Raw genomic sequence first — 25399 nt, 5'->3', positions numbered from 1 at the left:
CCCGCTGTGGTGGTTTTTTTGTTTTTCCGTTTGACACATTTCTTGCGTTTTTTCTATTGTTCGATTGCGTTCTGCTTTATTGTTCCGCCGAAGTTTAATTGTTGCTATTGCTCAAACAGTACCAATAAAATAATAGTAAAGTGATTGCACGAAGAGTGTCGTGAAAAAAACAAGAACTATTGCTCTTTGAAAAATGGAACTTTTATTGCATAAATATCTAATGTTTATTCTCTTTTCTTCTTTTCTTCTTTTTTTTTTACTATAGAAAATTATTAATCTTTAAATCTTTGTCGATTTTCTAAAAAAGATATATTAATATATTTTGTTTTGATTTTTACTTGATAGTTAAATATCATTATCACAGTGTTTTCCAATCATCGACCTATATTTTGACATGGCTGAGATTATCAATAGTTTATCTGTTGGAGAAATATCTGCTGAGAATGAATCAACTTTAACTCAACTTCAAAACTCTACTGCTACTAACAACAGTTCTAACTTGACTGATGAATTGAAACTTAACCAAACACCAAGTTCTAAGGTCGATGCTGATGCAAGCACAATCAACAATATTAGCAAAGTTTCCACTAATACAGCTAAATCAAAAAGAAAAACCTCGTGGGTCCCAATTATTCTTTGTATTTCAATTTCCTTCGGTGGTTTCATTTTTGGTTGGGATACTGGTACAATAGGTGGAATATCCAATATGCCTGCATTTTTAAGAAGATTTGCTGACCAAAAGTTGAATCCAAATACTGGTGCAATTGAATATCGTTTTGAACAAATAATTATTGGTTTGATTATTTCTTCATTTAATATTGGTTGCGCTATTGGTGGTTTGATAATTCCTTCTCAAATTGGTGATAGATGGGGACGTAGATGGGGTATCATAAACTCAGTTTTGGTTTATTTTGTTGGTTTAGTAATCCAATTAACTGCTACTTTTACTTCCAAATGGTACCAAATATTAATTGGAAGAGTAATTGCAGGTATTTCTGTAGGTGCCACTTCTGTTTTGGTTCCCATGTTTATCTCTGAAAGTGCTCCAAAAAATGTTAGAGGTGCTTTAGTTGTTTTCTATCAATTAATGATTACACTAGGCATTTTTACTGGTTATATAGCAGATTTCATTACCAAAACTATTTATAAAGACGACAGACAATGGCAAATTCCATTATCATTATCTTTTGTTTGGGGTTTAATGATTCTTATGGCAACTTTTTACATGCCTGAAAGTGCAAGATTCTTGATCGAAAATGATAGACAGAGCGAAGCAATCAATTCGTTAGCAAAGTTAAATAATGTTTCAATAGATGACCCAGTTATCAATGAAGAAGTTGATGAAATGGTTTCTAATTTTGAAAAAGAAAAAGCTGCTAAACAAACATTACAAACCACCAATCCATGGATCGAATTGTTAAAAGGACAACCAAAACTAGCCTTTAGATTATTGACTGGTATCTTAATTATGTCCTTTCAACAGTTAAGTGGTTGTAACTATTTTTTCTATTATGGAACATCTTTATTCAATAATGTTGGTATGGAAGATGGGTTCTTGACTGCTATTATTCTTGGTGGTGTTAATTTTGTCTGTACTTTCTTGGGTATCTATATTGTTGAAAGATTGGGCAGAAGAGCCTGTTTGATTTTTGGTTCAATATTAATGGGTTTATGCATGGTTGTTTATGCATCTGTTGGTTCTTTTGGTGTGCAACATGGTGAAGTGATGATAGCTTTTACCTGTTTCTATATTTTAGGATTTGCTTGTACCTGGGGTCCTGTTGCATTTGTGGTGGTTTCTGAAATCTATCCCATTAGGGTCAAGTCTCAAGCTATGGCTCTAGCAACTTCAACTAACTGGATGTTCAACTTTGTTATTTCTTTAGTTACTCCATTTATTACAAGTAAGATTGGCTATAAGTTTGGTTATTTCTTTGCAGCTTGCTTGCTTGTCAGTGGAATCTTTGTTTCTATTTTTATGCCTGAGACGAAAGGTCTAGCTTTAGAAGATGTTGATAGACTATATGAAGTATCTGAAGGTTACTCGAAGATGTACAGAGCAAGAAAGCATCTTTACTATGATCATTATGAATGAATGTGTATTATATTACATGAAAACTCCCCAAAAAAATTAAAAAAAATTAAAAAAAAAAACTGTTTAAAATAATGGTTCAATCAACTATTTTTTTATCACTCAATATAATTTACTTGTCATTAGACTTTTGTTTTATCTTTCCGATCCAAAATTAATTTTTGGATATTTTTCTTTCAATGTTTGTTAATTTTCAATTTTCAATTTTAATACTTATGATTTATGATTTATTTTTTTATTATCAGTTTCTTCTGTTTATGAATTTCACTTTATAGTAAATTTTCATTTTACTAGAGTTTTTTTTCTATATTTTTATTTCCATTTTTATCAATTTTATCGTTATATTATTAAACTTTAAGACAAGATTAACAATTTTAAATAATCCATAGAGTAGAAAGTAAGAAATAAAAATATATAATTTCAAGGGAATCATAGTAGCTTATAGTCAAAGAAGAACAGTAAAGCTTTATATTTTTCAAAAAAAAATAAAAAAAACTAGTAATCATTTTATTCTTCTCTTTTTCTCTTTAAAGATGCATCTTCAGCCTTTTCAGTTGCAATTAAGCCATCAACCATTTTGTCAAACATTTCAACATATGGCTTTAAAGAGGTTTTATCCCATTCCTCACCTCCAGCCGAAATTAATTCGGCAACATTACTACCATGATATTTTTCCATTTCATCTTGCAATCTTTTCAAGTTTGGAGAATTTGTGGGGTCAAAACCAAATTTGGGATCAAAGGGAACACAAATATTACCTGTTCCCGGATGAATACAAAATGGAGATTTTAAAAGATGGATAACTTGTCTTGAAACTTCAACATCTAATCTCGGGTATAATGTTTGTAATATTATGGCTTGCTTTGCTTCAATTAAAGCATTTGGTCTTAATTTTTTTGTAACACCCTTTTTATAGACTTCATTGATATCGTTCCATTTTTCAAAACTGGATCTTTGTGGTTTAGAATTCCATAAGTTTCTCAAAGCATCATTCAATGCTTTATCAGGTATCAATTTATTCAACGCGTTATTTGCCTTATCATTATCTCTCCAAGGATCTTGATCATTTAATATTACATCTTCAAATTGTTCAGTTAAGATTTTCAATGATCTTTCTACATGAGGATGTAAAGGACGATAGAGGATTAATCTTTTCCCTGAAGACTTGATCTTTAACACATCCAAATATTCAATTATAGCCCTTCTCTTTGATCCAGATAAAAAACGAGCCTTTTTGTCACTGACCCAACAATGAGCACCCCTTCTTCCAGAAAACACCCATGTTATACTTTTAAATCCAAAATCATCTCTCAATGCAGTATCCATGATTTTGGTTGCAATCGTAATAAATTTCCAACATTTTTGACAAATTTTTGTTCCACTACAGCAAGTTCTAATATCATCATAATCGGTCAAATCAATATCAAACACCAATTCTTTTTCCAAAGGTTTCATTGCAGATTTTGGGACAGATTTTCTTTTATTTGGATTGATCGAGTAGATTGCACCAATTTCAAAACGAGTTGGATTTGCCTTGATGACACTGGCTTTGAAATCACTTAAATTTTTGAAAGAGTTATAACGTTGATAGGCACCAGATCTATACTCAAATGCAAACTCCCTCATTGTAAAGCTTGGCAAGGGTTTGTTTGGATTTGAGGTATGTGCTAGCCATTTATAAACAGTAGAAAATGGTAGCAATGTTTCATAGTAGTAAGCCATATCAGAAACTGAAGGGGTATTGGATTTCGGTTTAGTAGACTCGTTATCGGCAAGCTCTGAAAAATCGTTGGCTTTCTTTTCATTGGCATCATTTTTGGCTGTTTTATTGCCACCAATTAGCTCAAAGTCGTCGTCGCTGTCTTCAACACTGATGTTTTCTACCACTTCACCAGCTGCCTCCATTTTCCTTCTCAATTGGAATTATTTGAGATAAATTTCCAGTATTGAGAAAAAACCGAATCTGTCATTTTGGGAGAGAAACGCGAAATTCCATTTAATTTCTTTAAAACGCGAAACCCTAAAAGAGTTTGTGGCGCCTTGCTGCTCCACACCACTCATTTAAGACTCTCTGCGGCTGTGTATAGCACGTGATTTGTGTGCTCTTCAATTCGGAAGAAAGAGAGAGGCGAATAATCAAGATGGCGCTTTCGTCTTGAAGCAACACTTCAATTAAACATACTACAACAAATCATTGGACATGGATATAATCTTGGGTATCAAGACAGCTGATTCTGTTATAATTGCAACCTCAAAGGCTGCTACAAGGGGTATTTCTGTTCTTAAGGCAAATGATGATAAGACAAGACAATTAACGGAGAAATCATTGATGGCCTTCACTGGTGAATCTGGCGATACTGTTCAATTTGCTGAATTTATCCAAGCAAATGTTCAATTATATTCAATGAGAGAGAATGTAGAATTGTCATCAAAGGCTATATCCAGCTTTGTTAGAAACCAATTAGCTCAGTCTTTAAGATCCAGAAAACCATATCAAGTAAATGTCTTGATTGGTGGTTATGACGAAAATAAAGAAATACCAACATTGAATTGGATAGATTATCTTGGGACAAATATCGAATTACCATATGCTGCTCATGGTTATGCTGCTTTTTACACATTTTCCTTACTAGATCGTCACTATAAGCCAACGATGTCCACCGACGAAGGTCTAGAGTTGTTAAAACAATGTATTAAAGAACTAACAACTAGAATGCCAATTGATTTCAAGGGTGTATATGTCAAGGTAGTTGATAAAGATGGAGTCAAAGAAATTGATTTTTAGATATTTAATAGTATACTTGATCATTTAAACTCCGATATTCTCTGGCCAATTGTATTCTTTTACATTTTTATAAGATTCAGTGCAAGATATATTTTTATTGATTGTATGATATATAAAGAAACAAAAAAATAACCTAAAAAAAGTAAACAAATCTACCGAATCTGTACTGGTATCCATAAAAATAAAACCAAGATGACACTAAACAAAAAAACCAATAGAAAACCTAAAGTAGAATATAAAGAGTAAAAGTGTGATAAAAGAAAGAAAAAAAGTACTATTTGAATTGAAATAAAATTCAAAAACTATCAAGTAATACGACAGTATTCGGGAACATTACAAGAATAATTGAAAACTGAACTTGAACCATAATTTGAGAATTCGTCATAATTGGATGAATTTTGCAAGTTTTTGATTTTTATTGTTTGTTTACCTAATCCATGATACCATTTTAATACTTGTAAATCATGATCAATAGCATAATCATTTGAGTTACAATCAGTTCCAGAAAATTCTACTACTAAACTTTCTTCACTATTTATTTCAAAATGCCACTCTGGTAAATAGATTAAAGAAGGTTTAGCGTTATTATTAGAGTTTTGTGTACAATCAATATCTGATTGTACAGTTAATGTATATTCTTTATTTTTATAAGAAAATTCTGCAGTTTGAATTTTACCATTTATAGCTAATGCATAAGGTCTAATAATTGAATTGATAGCACGCACACCATCGGGAGATGCTTGGTTGATACCTGAAAGGATCATTGACTTTTTATGATTGTTTAATGAGGTATCAAATTGATTGGTATCATTGATATCATTAATATCATTAACATCTTTGATATTATCATGGTTGATATTATTTGATGTTGAAATAAGATTATCTAAAGAACTAGTTGATGATTTTGAAGCGCTTGAAATAAAAAAGTTGTCCTTATTTGATTTATCATTATTTGAATGAATTAGTTCAATGGAGTTTAAAGTTTTGGAGTGGTATTGATCATCTTTTGACCAAAAGGAAAAATCTTCACAATTCCATCTATCGCCCCATTTGTGAGAATTAATCGATGAATAAGCCCAAAAAGTGTGGGACATATTGGATCCTTCTAAAGCAAAACCAAGTGCATCTAAAGCATCAGTTTGAGAGTCAAAAGAGCCGTTTTTTGATTTATAGACCTGTTTGTTATCCATGTCAAAGGGCATACCAGTTTCAGACATAATAATTGGAACATGAACACCAAGGTTATCAAAGGATTCGTTTTTGATTTCAATAAATTGGGAACGGAAACATTTTCGAATATTGTTTTCACCAAAGACTATACCAAAAATTGGATTCAGATAACGGCCACGCATTATACCTAGAGTGTCGACGTTATAACGCCTGTTCCAAGTTTTGAACATTAGAGACATGCCATCGTAGTAATGAGGAGAAAAGATTAATTTTTTAGACAATTTTAGGGGATAGTAAGGGGAGTCGCTGTCCAAGTTTAATAAATTTGGAGGGATTTGTAGAACGGGGGATTGCATTATTATGAATAAACGATTGTTGATTGAAGATATTTTATTATAGAAATCTAGGAAAAAATCTAGGAAAAAGGTATTTGTAAAGACAAATTTATCAATTTTTTCGCCGGTAATGGGATTTTTACCAAAATAATCAGGAATTAAAAGAGTGTTATTAATTGGATCCCAAACGTTGTGCTGAGCCCAAATACAGGAGCCTAGTTTCCAGGATGGATGTCTTTTAAAACCATATTTTATATCATATTGATCGGTGTTTAACCAGGCTATAGTGCCCTTTGGATCAATATAAGTTGAGCCAGTTTTCTTTGGACCGAAAACCGAAATTTCATAAGTATCAACGGTTTGAGGGATGCCCATACCTAGCTGAAAAGTTTGCAAAACAGTTGGAGAGGTACCCAATCTCAAAGGTTGAGATTTGGGAAAAACATTGATGTTTTGGTTGCCTATTAAGCCCGAGCTTGGTTCGTTTAAAGATTCGACGGCAAATATGGTGTGGTTGAACAAATCTGGTTGAGTTGAGTGAATTTTATTGATGAAATAATGAACTGCGTTAATAAAATGGGATTGTAAATAATCTTGGATATTTTGATTATCAATGATGCAATTGGGAGCAAAGATTTTGCCAGCAAAAAATAAGGTGAAGATAGTTGAAGCTACCAATCTTTGATAATTGGTTGACCAGATCATTTTAGGGAAATTACCTGGATCATCATTATTATAGTAATTATGTAGAATTGCAGCATCAGTCTTTTGGAAGCTTTTTGGGTCAAAGCCTGCAGCATAAATGGTCCAGAGAGGAGCACCACTTCCACCAGTAAATCTTGACCAGACATCTTGATGGGGATCAATAAAGACGTACATGCCGCCGATATTGTGGATGATTTTCAAGATTTCTATGGTATAGTCAACAAAGTCTTCGTCGTATATATCAGGCCCTAAGTGTTCTATTGCCTCCCAAGTTATTATGTATCTTATTGTGTTGAAGCCCCAGGATTTGATTCTGGAGATATGGGAGTGAGCTTCAGATATGGGAAAGGGACGACCAACAAAGGAGACATGGTCAGCATCGTAAAAAATCTTGTCGTGGGAGGGATGAGAATTGTTGTCGCCAATGGGGTAGTCAGTGGGAATGAAAGGAGAGAAAGGTAGCTTTGCTGAAGCATCTAGGTTGATGCCCTTGAGGGTGAGCTTTCTGTTGAAGGAATCGAGAAAGCTGCCATTATCGTCGACAGCAAGAGGGCCATTTATGAGCGAGGGCATTATTGAGAGAGGGATGGAGAGGGAGAGATAAGGAAGGAAAGGAAGGAAAGGAATATATGATAGCGACCGAAACGGGACAAGGAAGAGGAAGCGAATTCCGGAAGAGAAAGGAAAGGAGGAAAGTTTGGGTAAAACTAGGTTTTGGGTTTTTTCAGTGCTAAAATGCAAGATACAGAACTACGAGAGAGAAAGCTAGAGAAGTTGACCAATATTATTAGTGGTTATTGGTGCTGAAACAGTACGAAGAATTGAGAAAATTGGGGTGGGAGAGAATGACGACAAGATAAACGTAGGTTAAGAGTATATTAAAGTGTGTAGTGGTATAACTAAGAATAACAAAGTACATAAGAGAGATGAAAATGAGATAAAAAGGGAAAACGAAAGAACGAAAGGTCATATCAAGGGGTAGTGATTGATTGGAAGTGAGAAGGTGAGGGTGAAGGTGATAAAGTGAAGGTGTAAGTAAGTGGTTAAATTGATTTCATTTCATGAGCAAGTAGGTAAATGAGTAAATAAAGTTGGAAAAACAACAAGATAGAGCAAGAGAGTGAATAAGGTGTAGAATATTGAGAGTATAAGAGGATAAAAGAAGAGAAAATAAAGATAATTTGAATTTGGATTTGAATTTGGATTAATAATAATAATAACAATAATTATTATTATGATTAATAATTATGATTAATATTATTAGTCCTAATTATAAATTTAGTTTTATTTACAGATAGTCATTATGCCATAAAAATTGGAATCTTTTTTTTGTTTTTGTTTTGCAGACTATATTGGAGATACATGTTTGTATTTTGTAAAGTCCAAATCACTATCAAATACTAAGTCGTAGTTGATCTGTTCAGTTTTAGCAGTTTTAGTCGTTTTTCCAGAGACAGAGCTGATTTCTCTTTTTAAAGGGTTGTTGTAGGAAGTGTGGATGATATCCAGTTCGTCATTATTTATGTTATAATTGTAGCTGTAGTTGGAGTTGGTGTTGGAACTGTTGGTTGTGTAGTAATAATAGCTATTTGATCTTTGGTTTGGAGTGACTATGTTGTTATTGTTATTGTTATTGTTATTCAAGTTGTTTGGTAGAGAGTATCTCTGAGAATTGATATTGTTATTTGAAATGGGAGCTCTAGGGAATTTTGATAACGAATTTGGAGATTTGATTGAGGATTTTATTGGGGATTTTATTGGGGATTTGATTGAGGATCTCTTGGGTTTTATAGAGCTATTTTTTAGAGATTTTGAGTTCCTTAAAGATTTTGAGTGTTTGGGATAATCGTTTATAACTAGGCCAGTCATTAAATCGGATCGATTTATTCTTTGAACGTAGTTATTGTTATTTGAATCATTTGGAGATTGTAACTTTGAAGGCGACTGTGATTGTGACTGGTTCAACTGATTGTCTGAGTTGTGATGGTTGTAATTGAGGGAAACTCTTCGAACTACATTTTTAGTTATTGAAGTGAAAGAGTTTGTTCTTGAGTTGCTATTTGAGTTGTTTGGAGAATTACTTTTGGAGTTGCTTTTGGAGCTGTTTCTTGGTGTGTTCTGTGAGGTGTTGCCTTTGACAGACAACTTACGAATGATATTGGAGGTGGAGTACCTGTTTTTCTTGTGATCCGAAATCAACTGGCTCTTTTCGTCGTTATTTACGCTGATATTTATGTTATTGTTAGTGGCAGCATTTAAATCAAAAGGCAGCTTGGGTTTCTTTGAGTGAAATAAGCCACAGGAAAACATTTTGATTGAGAGTGTCATAGAAAAAAAAAAATTAACAGAATTGTGTAAATATATATCAATCTAAGAGTATATTATAATGGAGAAAAAAAAATTAGGTAATTCAGTGAGATAATCAAGCAATGGAGTCGAGTAATTAGTAATGGAAAAAAAGAAAAAGCGAGTAAAGTGGATACTTCTACGCTACTTATAAGCTATTCCCAAACTACTTTCCAGCTCCAAACCAAACAGAGTGCAAGACAGTTTGAGATAACTACAGCATTGCACTATTGTTAATAAGATTCGAATAAGATTTGAAATTAAATTTCCCAGCAGAAAAAAAACTGCTTTTGTAAAAAATAACTGAAAATCTAAATCGGCTCCACTCCCAGCTCTAGCCTAGACAGTTCCAGTGCCTATACTGTATTGCATTGCATTGTTCGTTTGCTTCACCAGCTGCTACGATACTGTATCGCAGTGTTTTCATTCCAGCTCTACTGCTGCATCGTCTGCTGTTGATTATATTGTATTGTATTGTATTGCATTGTATTATATTGTATTGTATTACTATATCGTATTGTATCGTATTATATCGTAACTATCTTCGGTTCCAGAACCAGGGATTTCATCGCTATTTCCGATCTTGCGGACAGGGTTTTGTTCCGCTTCCACAGCCGGTCTCAGCCCTTCGGATCCGCTGTTCTTCCGGCACTGCTTCCTATGCTGTCTCTGCTTCCTCTCCGGTGCTGCCGGTGCTGCCAGTGCTGTTCTGCCTATGTTCTCCTCTTCTGTGCCCACTCCAAACAGACACTGATTACTATTTACAGACCTAGCTCGGCTCCTCTAGCAGCCTCTTTGGTACCCTCTGCAGATCCACCATCTCCCACCACATCATCGTCTTCTGTGCCTCTCTCTGCCCTTGCTCTGCCACTATGATCTTTTTGCGCAGCCCTACACTTTGCTCGCTTTCCCTCTTCTACGTCCTTTCCGCAACTTCCTAGCTCGCTTTCCTCGTTTGCTTTTCCTTGTTGCTTTCTTCAGCTTTCCCACTACCACCATCTCGATGATCTCTTTGATCCAACGCGTCATTGTACACGCGTCTGCATCTGGACGTGTTCCAGCGCACATTGTATGCGTCTCTTGTAACCGCTTTTCTCGCCAATCAGCGGCTGCTCCCTCTTTTTGAATTAGTATTGAAGTTACCGCAATCCTGGACTCGCAACCGTTTGCTGCTCTGTGTGTTGCCTTATTAGTATGCAGGTACATGCTGTCATACGCACCAGCTATTATCTCATTGATGACTCATCACAATTATCTCCGCGGTTGATGTGTTGATTATCTCCAATTTTCTGTTTTTTCGTGTTAATTGTGCCCTTTTGCTCCGATTTCTTCGATTTTCCATACACTTTTCGAAATCCATCCGCCCATATCTGTCCCAATCTGGTAATCCGCTCATATCTTGTCAACTTTTTCAACCATTTTTCACTGATTTTACTTTTTTTTTTCTTCAATTCAATCGATTATTCCCTCTTTTGCTCATTCACAATTGATATTAATATTGATATTAATACCAATCTTACACCTTACCTTTTTGTTTTTGTTTTTTCCAATATTGCTGGATGATATTATTATATTATACCATAATACTATAATACCATAATACTATAGAAATTATAAGCTATATTTTTCAATTGTCCCCTGATTGAAAATAAGGAAACAAAACAAAACAAAAAAATAAAATAAAATAAGGGCCAAAAAAACAAAAAAGAAAAAAAAAATTTTTTATTTTTTGTTTTTTTGTTTTTTTTTATTCAATTTTAGTTTTCTTTGTATCCCCTTCATTGCATTAATATAAAATATCTTTATTGTATTATATATTATCCCAAGTTGCTCAATTAAATTCAATTGAGAATCAACTCACTCAAACATACTAAGATCAAAAAGTTGATCTTAACTTGTATCCAACTCAAATCAAAAAAAACAAAAAACAACATATTTTTAAAACAAAGATTCATTAATAAAAATCACAAACTATAAATAACAAAAAAGCAGAAGAAAAAGAAGAAGAAATCATTTACTCAAAATGATTATTAAATCTTCTTATTTGAATTTAAATCTAAATTCAAATCTAAATTTACTTCGAAAATCCCTACTTTATCACTCATCCTTATTCTCCCTTTCCTCTCGTGCTCTATCCCACAATTTCGCAAATAAGCCTATACTCCCCTTTCTCAACAGATCTCTATCCACTTCTTCTCCTATCAACCAAGCTTCAAACCAAGATCACATCTCAAAACCCTATGCTGGCTCCAAAGTCTTGTCCTCTTTTAACGACGAACATGCTCACCACCTAGTCGACGTCCACAAAGTTCTTGTCATCGGTTCTGGTGGTTTATCTATTGGTCAAGCTGGTGAATTTGACTATTCTGGTTCTCAGGCTATCAAAGCTCTTAAGGAATCAAACAAGGAAACCATTCTTATCAATCCAAATATCGCAACTAACCAAACCTCCCACTCCCTCGCTGATGAAGTCTACTTCTTACCTGTCACCCCTGAATACATTACCTACATTATCGAAAGAGAAAGACCCGATGGAATACTCCTAACCTTTGGTGGTCAAACTGCTTTGAACTGTGGTGTTGCCCTAGAAAAAATGGGCGTCCTTGATAGGTATAATGTTAAAGTCCTAGGTACCCCAATCAAAACTCTAGAAACTTCCGAAGATAGAGACCTATTCTCAATTGCTCTCAACGAAATCGATATCCCCATTGCTGAATCTATCGCTGTTGATAATCTCAACGATGCCCTAGCTGCCGCTGAGAAAATTGGCTATCCCATCATTGTTCGTTCTGCCTATGCCCTTGGTGGTCTAGGCTCTGGTTTTGCTTCCAATGGCTCTGAATTGAAAAATTTGGCTTCTCAATCGTTATCTCTTGCTCCTCAAATCCTAGTCGAAAAATCTCTCAAAGGCTGGAAAGAAGTCGAATACGAAGTCGTCAGAGACAGAGTTGACAACTGTATAACTGTTTGCAACATGGAAAACTTCGATCCTCTAGGTATCCACACCGGTGATTCAATTGTTGTTGCTCCCTCCCAAACTTTGTCCGATACTGAATATCATATGCTAAGATCCGCTGCCATCAAAATCATTCGTCATTTAGGTGTCGTTGGTGAATGTAACGTCCAGTATGCTCTACAACCTGATGGTTTAGACTATAGAGTCATCGAAGTTAACGCCAGATTATCAAGATCCTCAGCTTTAGCCTCAAAGGCAACTGGCTATCCTCTCGCTTACACTGCTGCTAAAATCGCTCTCGGCTACACTCTTCCTGAATTGCCAAACCCAGTCACTGGCACAACCACCGCCAATTTCGAACCCTCTCTAGATTACATTGTAACTAAAATTCCAAGATGGGATCTAAGCAAATTCCAAAATGTCAATAGAGATATAGGCTCTTCAATGAAATCCGTCGGTGAAGTTATGGCTATTGGTAGAACCTTTGAAGAAAGTATTCAAAAGGCTATTAGACAAATTGATCCCTCCTTTTTAGGCTTTCAAGGTTGCGAAGATTTCGCTGGTGAAGAAAACAGAGAACTACTAGATGATGTCTTGAAAAATCCAACTGATAGAAGATGGTTGGCCGTCGGTCAAGCTCTCTTGCACGAAAACTACTCCGTCGAAAGAGTCCACGAATTATCTAAAATTGACCACTGGTTCCTTTTCAAATTAATGAACATTGTTGAAATGTACAGAGAATTGGAAAAAATTGGCTCCTTATTCGGTTTAAATTCAGATGTCCTTTCAAGAGCTAAAAAATTGGGTTTTAGTGACAAACAAATTGCTAAAGTCGTTGGTGCAAACTCAGAATTAGATGTCAGAGCAAGAAGAAAATCTTTTGGTATTGTTCCTTTTGTTAAAAAAATCGACACCTTGGCCGCTGAATTCCCTGCTACAACTAATTATCTCTACACAACCTATAATGCTTCAACTAACGATATCGAATTCGATGAACATGGTACCATGGTTTTAGGTTCAGGTGTCTACAGAATTGGTTCATCTGTTGAATTCGACTGGTGTGCTGTCTCTACCGCTAGCTCTTTACGTAACATGGGCAAAAAAACTATTATGGTCAATTATAATCCTGAAACTGTCTCAACCGATTTCGATGAAGTTGATCGTTTATACTTTGAAGAACTCTCCCTTGAAAGAGTCTTGGATATTTACGAATTGGAACAATCAGCAGGCATAGTTATTAGTGTCGGTGGTCAATTACCTCAAATTATTGCCTTAGCTCTACAAAAGTATGGTGCAAGAATCCTTGGTACTAGTCCAGAAGATATTGATAAAGCTGAAGATAGACACAAATTCTCTTCAATTTTAGATAGTATTGGTGTCGATCAACCTGCTTGGAAAGAACTATCTTCCTTAGATGCCGCCAAAGCTTTTGCTAACGATGTTGGTTATCCAGTTTTAGTTAGACCTTCCTATGTTCTTAGTGGTGCTGCCATGTCTGTTATTAGAACTGAAGAAGATTTAAAACTTAAGTTAAGCAACGCTTCTAAAGTTACTCCAGATCATCCAGTTGTCATTAGTAAATTTATCGAAGGCGCTGATGAACTTGATATTGATGGTGTTGCCTATAATGGTAAAGTCTTGGTTCATGCTGTCTCTGAACATGTTGAAAATGCTGGTATCCATTCCGGTGATGCTACTCTAGTTTTGCCTCCTCAAAGTTTATCTGACGAAATTTTGGCTAGAATGAAAGAAATTTCTGATAAAGTTGCCAAAGCTTGGGATATAACTGGCCCATTTAATATGCAAGTTATCAAAAATAATAATATTGAAACTGGTGAAATTGAATTAAAGGTCATTGAATGTAATATCAGAGCTTCAAGATCATTCCCGTTTGTTTCAAAAGTTTTAGGAACTAACTTTATCGATATCGCTACAAAGGTAATCACTGGTATTGATGTTCCAGAACCAGTTGATTTAATGTCTCAAAAATATGATTATGTTGCCACTAAAGTTCCTCAATTTTCCTTTACTAGATTAGCTGGTGCCGATCCATTTTTAGGTGTTGAAATGGCTTCAACTGGCGAAGTTGCTTGTTTTGGTCACAGTTTAACTGAGGCCTACTGGACTTCAATTCAATCAACCATGAACTTTCATGTTCCATTGCCTCCATCTGGTATATTATTTGGTGGTGATATCTCAAACGATTACTTGGGTAATGTTGCTAAAAATATTTCATTGATCGGTTATAAATTTTACACTGCTTCAAAAGATGTAGCATCATACCTTAAAAACTACTTGCCTGAAGAAACTCAAGTCGAAGTTATTAAATTTCCAAAAGCTGATAAAAAGGTATTAAGAGAAATTTACCAACAAAAGGATATCAAATGTGTTTTCAATTTAGCTAAAACTAGAGCTGAAGATCTTGTCAACGAAGATTATATTATGAGAAGAAATGCTATTGATTTTGCTATTCCATTATTCAATGAACCAAAAACCTCGTTATTATTTTCAAAAGCTTTAAGTGAAAAAATTGATGAAAAAATTGCTGCTCAATCAAATGAAAAAGTTCCAATTCCCGCAGAAGTTCGTGGATGGAGAGAATTTGTTAATAACGGTTCTTTATAAAAATAGTCATTATTTTTTAATCTGTAAAAAAAACCCTTCTCTTTTTTTTTGAATAGTTTTTTTACTGATTTTTCTTATTTTATTTTATGTAATTTATTTTACTACAAATGATTTCTTGTTAGTTTTAATTTTTTTTTGCGGATAATCTATTGTAATGAATAAATGAAATTTGTACAAAGAATATAAAATATTTTTACTGAAAAGTTAAGGACAGTATAGGGATCTATGAAATATAATGAACGGTAAGTCTAAAGGATTTAACAAAATAACAGTTTTTAATAAATATAAAAAAAAATAAAAAAAAAAAATTATTGAAAACATATTGAATTAATTAATCTAGCTGAGTTGGTTAGTTTAGTTTAAATTAATGAGCATAATCACCAGAATTATATAAACCAATATCAACTTCGGATTTAACAGAATCTGAATTAACGGTTGAATTTCCAAGACCTAATTCTTTAAGCTTTTGATTTTGAGCTCTACTTTCTTCCAACTCTTTTAGATAATCTTGTTCAATTCCAGTGATATAATCACCGGTAAATACACCAACTTCAAAGTCTTTAATTGAATCAGTTGAACAACAATCAATTAAATCGTTTAAATCTTGGTAAATGACTTTATCAGCGGCGATTTCTTTTGAAACATCATTTTCAGTTCTATTGTAGGCTACTAAAGCCTTTGTATCAGCTAAATCAATACCGTAGATATGATTGTGTCTAATAGCTGGAGCACATGAGGCAAAATAGACTTTTGTTGCACCAGCTTCTCTTGCCATTTGGACGATTTCCTTTGAGGTTGTACCTCTGACAATTGAATCATCAACTAATAGGACGTTTTTATTATTAAATTCAGATTCCATTGCATTCAACTTACGACGAACAGAAGATCTTCTTTCTTTTTGATCAGGCATTATAAAGGTTCTTCCAATGTACCTGTTTTTAACAAAACCTTCTCTATAAGGTAGATTTAAGGCAACAGCACAAGCTAAAGCTGAGTGTCTAGAGGTGTCGGGGACAGGAATGACCACATCGATTTGAGAGATGTCATTATTGAAATGTTTTAGGATACTATCAGCCAACTTTGAACCCATGTTTAATCTTGAATGGTAAACACTTATACCATCAAGAACTGAATCAGGTCTAGCAAAATAAACATACTCGAAAATGTCGGGAGTGTAAGTTATCTTTGGGATGATTTGTTTGAAGACTGGTTTATGAGTATTTTTGGGAATAATGACAGCTTCACCAGGTAAAATATCTCTAAAGGTATTAAAGTTATGGGCTTTTAAAACAACAGATTCAGAAGCTAGCATGTAATCTTTTGAGCCATCGCTTTTAAGTCTCTCACCAATAACGAGAGGTCTAATGCCATTTGGATCTCTAAAACCGATTAAGCCGTAACCAGCTAACATACCAACACAGGCATAAGCACCACGACATTCTCTGAAGACGCCCTTGAGAGCGTTAAATAAATCATCGTTATTAACTCTAGCCTTGTGGTACTTGTCCAACTCGGCAGCAAAAATGTTCAATAATAATTCTGAATCAGAGTCGGTATTGATATGTCTATGGACACTTTTGTCCAAATAATCTCTTAGGTATTTTCCATTAACAAGATTACCATTATGAGACAAAGAGATTCCATAGGGGGAATTAACATAGAAGGGTTGTGCTTCAGAGTTGGCAGAAGAACCAGCAGTTGGGTATCTTAGATGAGCAATACCGTAGTGACCTATTAGTCCAGACATTCTTTGTTGAGTAAAGACATCTCTGGCCATCCCATTACCTTTGCACTGATACAAACGACCTTTATTCCCACAGGTTACAATACCAGCAGCATCTTGCCCTCTGTGTTGGAGGAACATAGTACCATCAAATAACTCATGAGCGACAGTTCCCTGAGAATCAGCCAAAATGATACCAATAATACCACACATTTGAGAAAAGGGTTTGAAAAAAGGGTTTAAAAAAAGCGATGCGAAGATGAAAATCCTGAAAAAAGTTCAAGTTTGGAGTAGAATATACCTAGATACAGTATATATGGCCACCATTTACTTCTTTCTCATTTTCTTCAAATTAAAATTTTTCTAAAAACTCAGAAAGAAAATCGAAGAGCTGAGAAAAACTCGACAAAATCCAAAATGGATACCGTCGCCAAACAGAGGGGAGGACTTGAGAAGAGGGTATTAAATCCCCAGAATTAGTGAAACGTTCGTGGTGCAGCAGCCAGTTAGAACCAGGCAATTATCATCGTTGCAGTCGTATTTATTTGTGTGCAACAGCAGGAGCAAATGGGTGGAAAACATTTGTGGAATCAGTCACTTGCTCGACGGATAGGGTTCCATCTACACTCCCCCTACAGATGTGTCTGAACCGGAGCACAGATGGACTTGGAAATTTCACCAGGCCTGGTTTTGACTTTGAATCTAAACCCAGAATTGCCTCTGGTTGTGGAGTTTGAGACAAACACAAAGCTCTTCTTTTCGAATTCCAGATTTTTTGTACAGACTGAAACCTTCTTTTAGTCCTCTTTACTTTCGCTGGAGTTGTCTCAACGAACCCGGGTTCAAACCTCCTTCGGACTCTTTTCCGAAACAATTCCACTGGTGTGGATTGTATCCACACCAGTGGAATATCTGCGTCTCATGCCGGTGCATGCATGTACCGCTCTGGCGGACAATTTTCAAACAGATATTTTGTTGTGATATATGGGCGATGTGAGAAAGAGCAAGAGATAGTCATCCATCTCCCAGCAATGTCCTCGTACTTGTTCAAAGATGCTGTGTTCCAGTATCTAATAGACTTGCCGCAGTCCATGAAGTTCAAGTTGTTTGAGTCGCCTGCAACATGTCTCGCCATCTATCGACTCTTACCCACTTTGGCCAAATTCTACATCATGTCGATGGTCTTCAACGAAAAGAAAATCATCTTGAAAAATTTTGACAATTGGATTAAACCTGATCCATTGAACAAGAAAATCAAAAACGAATCCTTGCAGAAGTTACTTGACTTGAATTTGATAGAAACAGAACACAATAACTTGATCATCAAGATAAACTCAATTTTCAGACAAAACTTTAGGAACGCATTAATTGGTGAAAATTCGATTTCTCTGTCGAATTCAAATCCTTTGCTAAACAACAATAATAATCAAAATAACATAATAACAAACAACGGTTTTGGCGTTCCATTTGAGGGCAAAAATGATAGTCAATCAAACAAAATCACTGTTGATTTCTTGGATAATTATGCTACAAACAAATGGGAATCCACTCTTCATTTCATGGTCGGAACTAAATTAATTTCAAATCCAAGTAAAGGCACCATCAAGTTATTGGAAAGCAGTGGGATTATGGAAGTGATCGATGAGCATAACAGTAATGATACTTTGTTACCTGATAATTTTTCAGCGACTAATTTGAAAATAACTAAAAAAGGGTTCCAATTCTTATTACAAAATGTGAATACTCAAATTTGGACTTTATTATTACAATATCTTAAAATTGCCGAAACTTTACAAATGGATAGAGTTGATGTCTTGAATTTTATTTTCATGCTAGGTTCATTAGAATTAGGTCAATCTTACTCTCTAACTTCATTAAGCGATACCCAGATAAACATGTTAAGAGACTTGAGAGATTATGGTTTAGTTTACCAAAAAAACTCAAAAAGCAAAAGATTTTATCCAACAAGATTGGCTACAACCTTAACATCCGATACAATTGCTTTAAAATCTGCTTCGACTGCAATGGATCAAGCACTAAAATCAAATAATAAAGATAATAAAAACTCCGCTACCAATTTGGACACCTCCTCAAATACTGGTTCAACTTCAAACAACTCAATAAATAATCAAGAACCACTGAATTCTCTAGCTTCGATCAACGGCTCAATAATAATCGAAACAAATTTCAAACTATATTGTTACACAACTTCTCCTCTACAAATCGCCATTCTAAATCTCTTTGTTCATCTAAAACAACGGTTTCAAAATATGGTAACTGGCCAAATTACAAAGAAATCAATAGATTATGCCTTAAAATCAGGTATATCATCTGATCAAATTATTAAATATCTTGAAATCAATGCTCATCCACAAATGAAAAAATTGGCTCAAGAAGAATTAAATAAAAAATTAGAATTGATTGCAAACAAAGTAATTGCTTCTGCTTCACAAGAACTACAAATTATTCCACCGAACGTCGTTGATCAAATACGTTTATGGGAATTAGAGTTGGATAGAATTCAAAGTTCAATAGGTTATTTATTTAAAGATTTCAGTTCAATACAACAGTATTTAGCAATCAAAAAATACTCCGATGAAATTGGAGTATTGTTATGGAGCCATGATAACTCAAGGAGGCTTTTTGTCACCAGTGAAGGAAAACAGCAAATAGCTGACTATATGATGAGAAGATCCAATAAGGCCTCGAATAGAGAAAGGCCTAAATAAGTTTCAAGAAATAACACTGAAATTTCTCAAGAATCTCTCAAAAATTCCAACTTCAAAAGCACTAGTCTCATATTAAAAAAAAAATAAATAAATGTTGTTTTTATCTATTTATGGTTCTTTTTTTTATTCAAAACATATAAATAATTATCTTCAATAGCATCTGAAAGATCTATTGTATTATGGTTTTCAACTATTCCATCCTTTATTAGCTCTTTATCATAGCGTGCCATATTTTCTTGTTTATTTTTTGTGCTCAAATCTCCATTGCTGATTGATAATTGTTCATAATGATGAGTTATCAACTTGTTTATCTTTAAATATTCTAATAATGTATCATCGTCCTGGTTTAATAATATTAAGTAATCTTCTTCTTTGAAATTCTCTTCAATAAAATCTGCATTATCATTAGTATCAAAATCTTTTAAATTCTTCTTTATTGGAGAAACTATGTCGCTCATTTTTATGAATTTGTCATTGATATTTTCAACAATATTATTAACCGTATCAACACTTGGTTTTATGGTATTATTCTCTGTACCTTTATGTTTTGTTTTATTATACTTTTCAATATACTTTATTTCATTAGCCTTTAGCTGTTCAAAATTGCTTTTTGAATAAAATTCTCTTAATTTATCTCTAAAGAAAAGGGTTGGAATCCACTGCCCAATTTTCTTATAATAATAATAATTTCTATAATACGGTTTTAGGCAATCATTTCCGTACTCTTTTTTTAACATTCTTTTGAAATGTTTTGGATAATATACATTTGTTGATAATGTATTTGTTCCAGATATTATTGTTAAATTCAAAGGCAATAAGTCATTAAGTTCATAGAAATGGTTGTTGCGGCAATTTACTAGACCTAGTTTTAAATTTCTTTCCAAATTTTTTTTATTTTTATCATTTTTACTATTCTGGATTGTTTTCAAATATTCAAAATTATCTTTATATTTGGAAATTGAATATTTTTCATTATAGTTATTTTTTTGAGCACCATATTTATAATTCGGATGGAATTTGTTGGTATTAAAATCCATTATTGCTTTATACAAAAAAGGAGTTTGGGTATTAGAAAAGCTTAATCCTGTAATATCAATGTATAAACCACTTTGGACATCAATAAATCTTGCATCAATTTTATTCACGCCTTTATTTTTTTCTCTCGAAAACATATCAATGTTACAATCTAAATAATATTCTCCTAATCCCTTAGTAACATCTTCTAATATAATTGAATTATTATAATATAGGCATAGCTTGTTTAAATCTTTAATTGACATTTGCAAATCAATATCTTTATCCCAAGGAAAAACAGAAGATGAGAAATACCACGATAACAAACTTCCATGAGCTAGCCAGCTTTTTAAATCAATGGAGTCTAAAAAATGAAACCAGTTTTTTAATAACTTTTCTAATATTATTTTTCTTTGAGAATCTTCCCAAATTATTCCTTGAAAAAATCTCCAATCGTAATGTGAACCATCAATCTTTTTATTAGAAAAACTACATTCTTTGAAATATTTAGAAATATTTGTGCCTTGTGATTTGGAAAATGTCATTGATCTATAATAATTCAATAAATTTGGAGTTAGTATTTTAGAAAGCTGTGTTGTTTTCAATTCGTTTTTTTTGAATTCAATTGCTAGTGGAGTCTCTGGTGGATCTAATAATAAATCCTTTTGAAGTTTTTCAGCATCAACTAATTTTTCAAAAATATTTATTATTAGATCAATATTAAACACAAAAGCATCGACGCTCAAAGAATTTGGGTCAGTATCATCTTTCGAATCTAGTAATTTGTTGATCTCTTTTACTAGCTGTTCAAGTTCTTTATTATTATTAATTTGTTTAAGATTTGAGTTACTCAAGAAAGATATATTTTTATTATTTGATTTGTTGAGAATATCATTGATTTCATTAAACTCATCAAGTGGATCAATATATATATATGAGTCATTATTTTTAGATTTGATAATTTTGTCTTTTGTGACTTCTCTTAGAAACCCATTGACATATCCATTTTCCAATAATCTTTGGCTTTTTAATGGGTATAATTTTTCGTGATTCTGGAGATAATCATAACTTTCAACATTATCATTATTGTTGTTTTGATTTAAAAATTCGAAATTTTTAATATTAAATTCCAATTTTTTAATTTCTTGGTTTGAATTAAGAGTTTTGAAATTTTCATTGATAAATATTATTTTAAATGGACGAATTTTAACATTGTTTATATTATTATAATTATACAAGTATGCTTTGCCATTAAATTTTTTTTTTAAAACACTATGTCTTGAAGAAGGTGAATCAATTAGATTAAAGCCTAGATATGGTTTTAATTTTGGATGAAAAAATGAAAAATTATTGTTATCATCATTATCGCTATTTAAGTAGTCAGTTAAAAATTTGAAATAGTGCAAATCTCTACATGATATTGTTGTTACATGAGATTGAGAGAACATATTTTTGGATTGATTAGGAGACAATCTAAGTGACTTTTTATTAAAAGAGTTTAAATTATTTGTTAAGTTTAAAGTAAGTAATAATTCATTGATTTTAAAAAAAGTTTCAGGATCAATATCTTGAAGTTTTGGATCAACGAAGATTGAACAAGAATTATGCTGTTTATAGATGTCGGCAATATATTCTAAATCAAAATTGCTGTTATTAAATAAGTTATATTGAATGAATAATTGGACCAAAATTTCGTTGTTTAATATTGTCAAATCAACAAAGTCATACCAATCAAATGGAATTTCAATATTTTGGTAATTATTATTTATTAGATTTAATTTGATGTAATTTAAGTAAACCCCTAGTGTCATTCTATAATCAAATTTGTCGAAAATCAACGGTAAGTATCTATTTTGATTATTATTTTGATTATTATTTTGATCATTATTTTGATCATTATTTTGATTATCATTGTTATTACTAGCGTTTAGTTGAAAATTCTTGATGAAATAATGAGGTATTTTGGTCTTTGTTTTGTTATGATTGATATAATTGGCTAAACTTTTTATTGAATTTTGGATATTGGGTTTACTTTCAATTAATAGATTGATTTTGTCGTTCCAAGATAAATCCAGATTAATATTATTATTGAATATTTTATAGTATAACATGTCAGATATTGGTTTTTTCAATAATTGGTTATTATTGCTATCAAAATTTTCATCGATATGTTCTTGGTCATAATCATCATCAATGAAAGAAGAACCAGAAGTGATTGTTTCATTGGTTATATAGCTTTCAGCATATTTTGAGATTTTATCATTAACAATGTATATTTTGGTTGTCAATTTGAAGATTGTTGAATAATTCAAAAACAATAAGACCCATAGAACCAAAATATATATAATCGCCGATGGTTTTCTGATTAATTGTTTGAATATGAAAATTTTTTTAAGCAACATTATCGACTGTCTAATTTCTAGTATACTACTACTGGAGAAAATACAAAATAAGCTGAAGAGATCAACGTTAGAATGGGAGTCTACAAAAATATATAAAAAATCAAAAGAAACACTAATGTTGCTGTATACCCAACCTTAAAGTGGCTTGGACAAACGCCAATCTTAAGCCCAACAGCATTCTAGATGTTTACCCATACTAAACTCGGCGATTGCACGGCAAACAAGCCTGTTCGGCTTTTAAAGATGCAGTACAAAGCTTGTTATTTATAGTCTCAAACACGGCCGGGTAAGTATCTACTGGAACACCGGCGAAGAAATTCAGAAACGACTCAAGCACCTCGGCACGTGAAACGCCGGTTGTTTTTCTTTTTTGGGGAAGTCAAATAAATGTGTGGGTGTTTTTACTCAAACCAGTAAAAGGTGCACTCAGTCCAATCACCAAATCCGCTGTTCAACTCAACAAGGATTTTGCATGGATAGTTTTGTTGGAAAGAAGTTAAATTTTCACCAGTTTAAACCTTTAAAGAATCAGATTTAGTGATTTAAAGTTATTATAATCAGTACAATATATCAATTAAAATCCTTATTACTGATAGCAGTATTACAGTTTTCTGCAAAGAGTTGTTTATTGTTTAGATACTGATTTTGATAGGGTTAGTTTTATTGCTAGTCCCCAGCTTTTTACTTTGTTATTTAAGAGAAATCAAAGAACAGCTTCATATAAAGATTTTTTTTTTTTCCTTGATTTAAAAACCTAGATAAATTAAAAAAAAATATAACTATTTAAATAGTTTTTACAATGACATACTCTGAAATTTTTATAGCCAGTGTTCTCACACTCAGTGCATCTATTGCTGCTTACGTATTGGTAGTCTCACCAAAAGAACGCAAAGTTCTCAAGAAAGATGAATTTCAAGAATTTCCATTGATTCAAAAAACTATATTATCTCATAATTCAGGAATATACAGGTTTGGTTTACCACGTCCAAATGACACACTAGGATTACCAATTGGCCAACATATTTCTATCGGAGCTAACATTAATGGCAAAGAAATCGTTAGATCGTATACTCCAACTTCGTTAGATTCAGATTCCAAGGGATATTTTGACTTGTTGATTAAAGCTTATCCAAATGGTAACATTTCCAAATTAATCGCCAATTTAGATATTGGTGAAACTATTAAAGTCAAAGGTCCCAAGGGTTTTTTCGTTTACACTCCAAATATGGTCAAGTCATTTGGAATGGTTGCAGGTGGAACTGGTATAACCCCAATGTATCAAATTATCAAGGCCATCATAGCAAACCCTGATGATAACACTACTGTTTCATTAATTTATGGAAACGTTAACGAAGAAGATATTTTACTAAGATCAGAATTAGACAAAATTACAAAAGAACATTCAAATATTAAAGTCTTTTATGTTTTGGATAATCCTCCTAAGAATTGGAATGGAGGTTCAGGTTATATCACTCCTGATATTTTGAAAGCTCATTTACCTGCTGCATCTCTAGATTCTCAGCTATTAATCTGTGGTCCACCTCCAATGGTTAGTGCAATCAAGAGAGCTGGTGTTGATCTTGGGTTTTCTAAAGCTAAACCAGTTTCTAAATTAGGTGATCAAACTTTTGTCTTTTAAATCAAACAAAAACAATAGAAAAAAAAATCAAAAAAAAATAGAAGATCAAAGGGAAAATCAAGGTATAATCAAGGTAAAATTAGAGGTATTTATATATATAAATTGATATATAGATATATTCTTAGTTATTATTCATTCTTTATGGTTCAATTTTATATTCATGTTTAAGGTTATTATTTATAAAAAAATTTGTAGTTTTTATATTCAATGAATAGTAACAAAAAAAAATAAGTTTTGGAATATTGCAATTGTGTGACTGTATTAATCAGAACAAGATGGTTACTCAATAAAAAAAAAATCATCTATCTCATTATGGAAACAGAAAAGAAAAAAAGCAGATTTTCTGTATGTGACCAAGGGATCTCAACTTTGACAATTTTTAAAGACAGAGCTATGTTTCTTCTATAAAGACGTTGGAATGGTGCCAATTAATCAGCAGAAAAGGCATCAAAGCTCAGAAACAAAAAAGAAAAGACTCTCTCATTGGTAAATGGGATTCCAACATGGAGAAAGTTCTGAGTAGTGATCAGAATCTGGATTATAGCTCCTCTTGAGTTCAACGGGTGTGAATAAGCAGCAACTATTCGTGTGGCAACACTCAAAAGTCAAATTTAGTGCGTTGGATGATTGAATATAATACGTTCTCGCAATTTCATGGGCTTTAGCAGAAACTGTTGCTGGAACTGTCTGCAGTGAAGGTCCTAGCAGAAAATAGCTTTTTGATCTTCTAGCAAGCTCCAGGCTACAAAATACAAAATGCAAAAGAAAAGATAAAAAAAACAAAAAGGGAGATGGAATGAAAATGCAAATGAAAATGCAAAATAGGTAAAGCAAAAGAAATCGAAAAAAACTAATAAACGTCGGATATTGCTTTTCCA

At 33.0% G+C, this 25399-nt stretch overlaps 12 protein-coding genes across 12 annotated transcripts; 6 read left to right on the top strand and 6 right to left on the bottom strand.

Moving 5' to 3' along the window:
• The first annotated feature begins 231 nt into the window (after positions 1-231).
• On the top strand, positions 232-2347 carry SUT1 (sugar porter family MFS transporter). The gene is made up of 2 exons (XM_020188609.1): positions 232-269; positions 323-2347. Exon 2 carries the CDS (start codon positions 395-397, stop codon positions 2093-2095), a length of 1701 nt encoding a protein of 566 aa, XP_020050701.1. The 5' UTR covers positions 232-269; positions 323-394; the 3' UTR covers positions 2096-2347.
• On the bottom strand, positions 2110-3984 carry PRI1 (DNA primase subunit PRI1). The gene has a single exon (XM_020195033.1). The coding sequence runs from the start codon at positions 3812-3814 to the stop codon at positions 2600-2602; it is 1215 nt and encodes a 404-aa protein (XP_020050700.1). The 5' UTR covers positions 3815-3984; the 3' UTR covers positions 2110-2599.
• A 263-nt stretch (positions 3985-4247) lies between these two features.
• Positions 4248-5237, top strand: PRE1 (proteasome core particle subunit beta 4). Its single transcript, XM_020192524.1, has one exon. It carries the CDS (start codon positions 4293-4295, stop codon positions 4875-4877), a length of 585 nt encoding a protein of 194 aa, XP_020050699.1. The 5' UTR covers positions 4248-4292; the 3' UTR covers positions 4878-5237.
• EGH1 (hydrolase) lies at positions 5183-7660 on the bottom strand (the record flags this gene model as incomplete). Its single annotated transcript, XM_020190162.1, has 2 exons — positions 5183-5616; positions 5770-7660. The coding sequence occupies 2 exons, from the start codon at positions 7658-7660 to the stop codon at positions 5183-5185; spliced, it is 2325 nt and encodes a 774-aa protein (XP_020050698.1).
• A 585-nt stretch (positions 7661-8245) lies between these two features.
• ASCRUDRAFT_104934 (uncharacterized protein) lies at positions 8246-9591 on the bottom strand. Its single transcript, XM_020188607.1, has one exon. It carries the CDS (start codon positions 9413-9415, stop codon positions 8435-8437), a length of 981 nt encoding a protein of 326 aa, XP_020050697.1. The 5' UTR covers positions 9416-9591; the 3' UTR covers positions 8246-8434.
• Positions 9592-9931: 340 nt separating this feature from the next.
• ASCRUDRAFT_74025 (uncharacterized protein) lies at positions 9932-10387 on the top strand. Its single transcript, XM_020192523.1, has one exon. It carries the CDS (start codon positions 10094-10096, stop codon positions 10307-10309), a length of 216 nt encoding a protein of 71 aa, XP_020050696.1. The 5' UTR covers positions 9932-10093; the 3' UTR covers positions 10310-10387.
• ASCRUDRAFT_104911 (uncharacterized protein) lies at positions 10266-10756 on the bottom strand. Its single transcript, XM_020188605.1, has one exon. It carries the CDS (start codon positions 10637-10639, stop codon positions 10325-10327), a length of 315 nt encoding a protein of 104 aa, XP_020050695.1. The 5' UTR covers positions 10640-10756; the 3' UTR covers positions 10266-10324.
• A 343-nt stretch (positions 10757-11099) lies between these two features.
• On the top strand, positions 11100-15246 carry CPA2 (carbamoyl-phosphate synthase (glutamine-hydrolyzing) CPA2). Its single transcript, XM_020192522.1, has one exon. It carries the CDS (start codon positions 11457-11459, stop codon positions 15012-15014), a length of 3558 nt encoding a protein of 1185 aa, XP_020050694.1. The 5' UTR covers positions 11100-11456; the 3' UTR covers positions 15015-15246.
• Positions 15224-17266, bottom strand: ADE4 (amidophosphoribosyltransferase). Its single transcript, XM_020192521.1, has one exon. It carries the CDS (start codon positions 16948-16950, stop codon positions 15379-15381), a length of 1572 nt encoding a protein of 523 aa, XP_020050693.1. The 5' UTR covers positions 16951-17266; the 3' UTR covers positions 15224-15378.
• Positions 17267-17768: 502 nt separating this feature from the next.
• On the top strand, positions 17769-19466 carry TFB2 (TFIIH/NER complex subunit TFB2; the record flags this gene model as incomplete). Its single annotated transcript, XM_020190223.1, has 3 exons — positions 17769-18127; positions 18224-18837; positions 18889-19466. 3 exons carry the CDS (start codon positions 17769-17771, stop codon positions 19464-19466), a joined length of 1551 nt encoding a protein of 516 aa, XP_020050692.1.
• ASCRUDRAFT_74022 (uncharacterized protein) lies at positions 19270-22909 on the bottom strand. The gene has a single exon (XM_020192520.1). It carries the CDS (start codon positions 22880-22882, stop codon positions 19571-19573), a length of 3312 nt encoding a protein of 1103 aa, XP_020050691.1. The 5' UTR covers positions 22883-22909; the 3' UTR covers positions 19270-19570.
• A 461-nt stretch (positions 22910-23370) lies between these two features.
• On the top strand, positions 23371-24684 carry CBR1 (cytochrome-b5 reductase). The gene has a single exon (XM_020192519.1). The coding sequence runs from the start codon at positions 23682-23684 to the stop codon at positions 24519-24521; it is 840 nt and encodes a 279-aa protein (XP_020050690.1). The 5' UTR covers positions 23371-23681; the 3' UTR covers positions 24522-24684.
• Positions 24685-25399: the final 715 nt, after the last annotated feature.

The sequence above is a fragment of the Ascoidea rubescens genome (genome assembly GCF_001661345.1).
Source record: "Ascoidea rubescens DSM 1968 unplaced genomic scaffold ASCRUscaffold_1, whole genome shotgun sequence".
Classification (NCBI taxonomy): Eukaryota; Fungi; Ascomycota; class Saccharomycetes; order Ascoideales; family Ascoideaceae; genus Ascoidea; species Ascoidea rubescens.
This window is presented reverse-complemented; position numbering and strand designations above follow the sequence as displayed.

What these genes read in the sequence shown, in the direction of transcription:
- ASCRUDRAFT_104911 (XM_020188605.1), bottom strand. Translation starts at nt 10,639, where the DNA reads ATGTACCTGCATACTAATAAGGCAACACACAGAGCAGCAAACGGTTGC.
- ASCRUDRAFT_104934 (XM_020188607.1), bottom strand. Translation starts at nt 9,415, where the DNA reads ATGACACTCTCAATCAAAATGTTTTCCTGTGGCTTATTTCACTCAAAG.
- ADE4 (XM_020192521.1), bottom strand. Translation starts at nt 16,950, where the DNA reads ATGTGTGGTATTATTGGTATCATTTTGGCTGATTCTCAGGGAACTGTC.
- PRE1 (XM_020192524.1), top strand. Translation starts at nt 4,293, where the DNA reads ATGGATATAATCTTGGGTATCAAGACAGCTGATTCTGTTATAATTGCA.
- CPA2 (XM_020192522.1), top strand. Translation starts at nt 11,457, where the DNA reads ATGATTATTAAATCTTCTTATTTGAATTTAAATCTAAATTCAAATCTA.
- PRI1 (XM_020195033.1), bottom strand. Translation starts at nt 3,814, where the DNA reads ATGGCTTACTACTATGAAACATTGCTACCATTTTCTACTGTTTATAAA.
- CBR1 (XM_020192519.1), top strand. Translation starts at nt 23,682, where the DNA reads ATGACATACTCTGAAATTTTTATAGCCAGTGTTCTCACACTCAGTGCA.
- SUT1 (XM_020188609.1), top strand. Translation starts at nt 395, where the DNA reads ATGGCTGAGATTATCAATAGTTTATCTGTTGGAGAAATATCTGCTGAG.
- ASCRUDRAFT_74025 (XM_020192523.1), top strand. Translation starts at nt 10,094, where the DNA reads ATGCTGTCTCTGCTTCCTCTCCGGTGCTGCCGGTGCTGCCAGTGCTGT.
- ASCRUDRAFT_74022 (XM_020192520.1), bottom strand. Translation starts at nt 22,882, where the DNA reads ATGTTGCTTAAAAAAATTTTCATATTCAAACAATTAATCAGAAAACCA.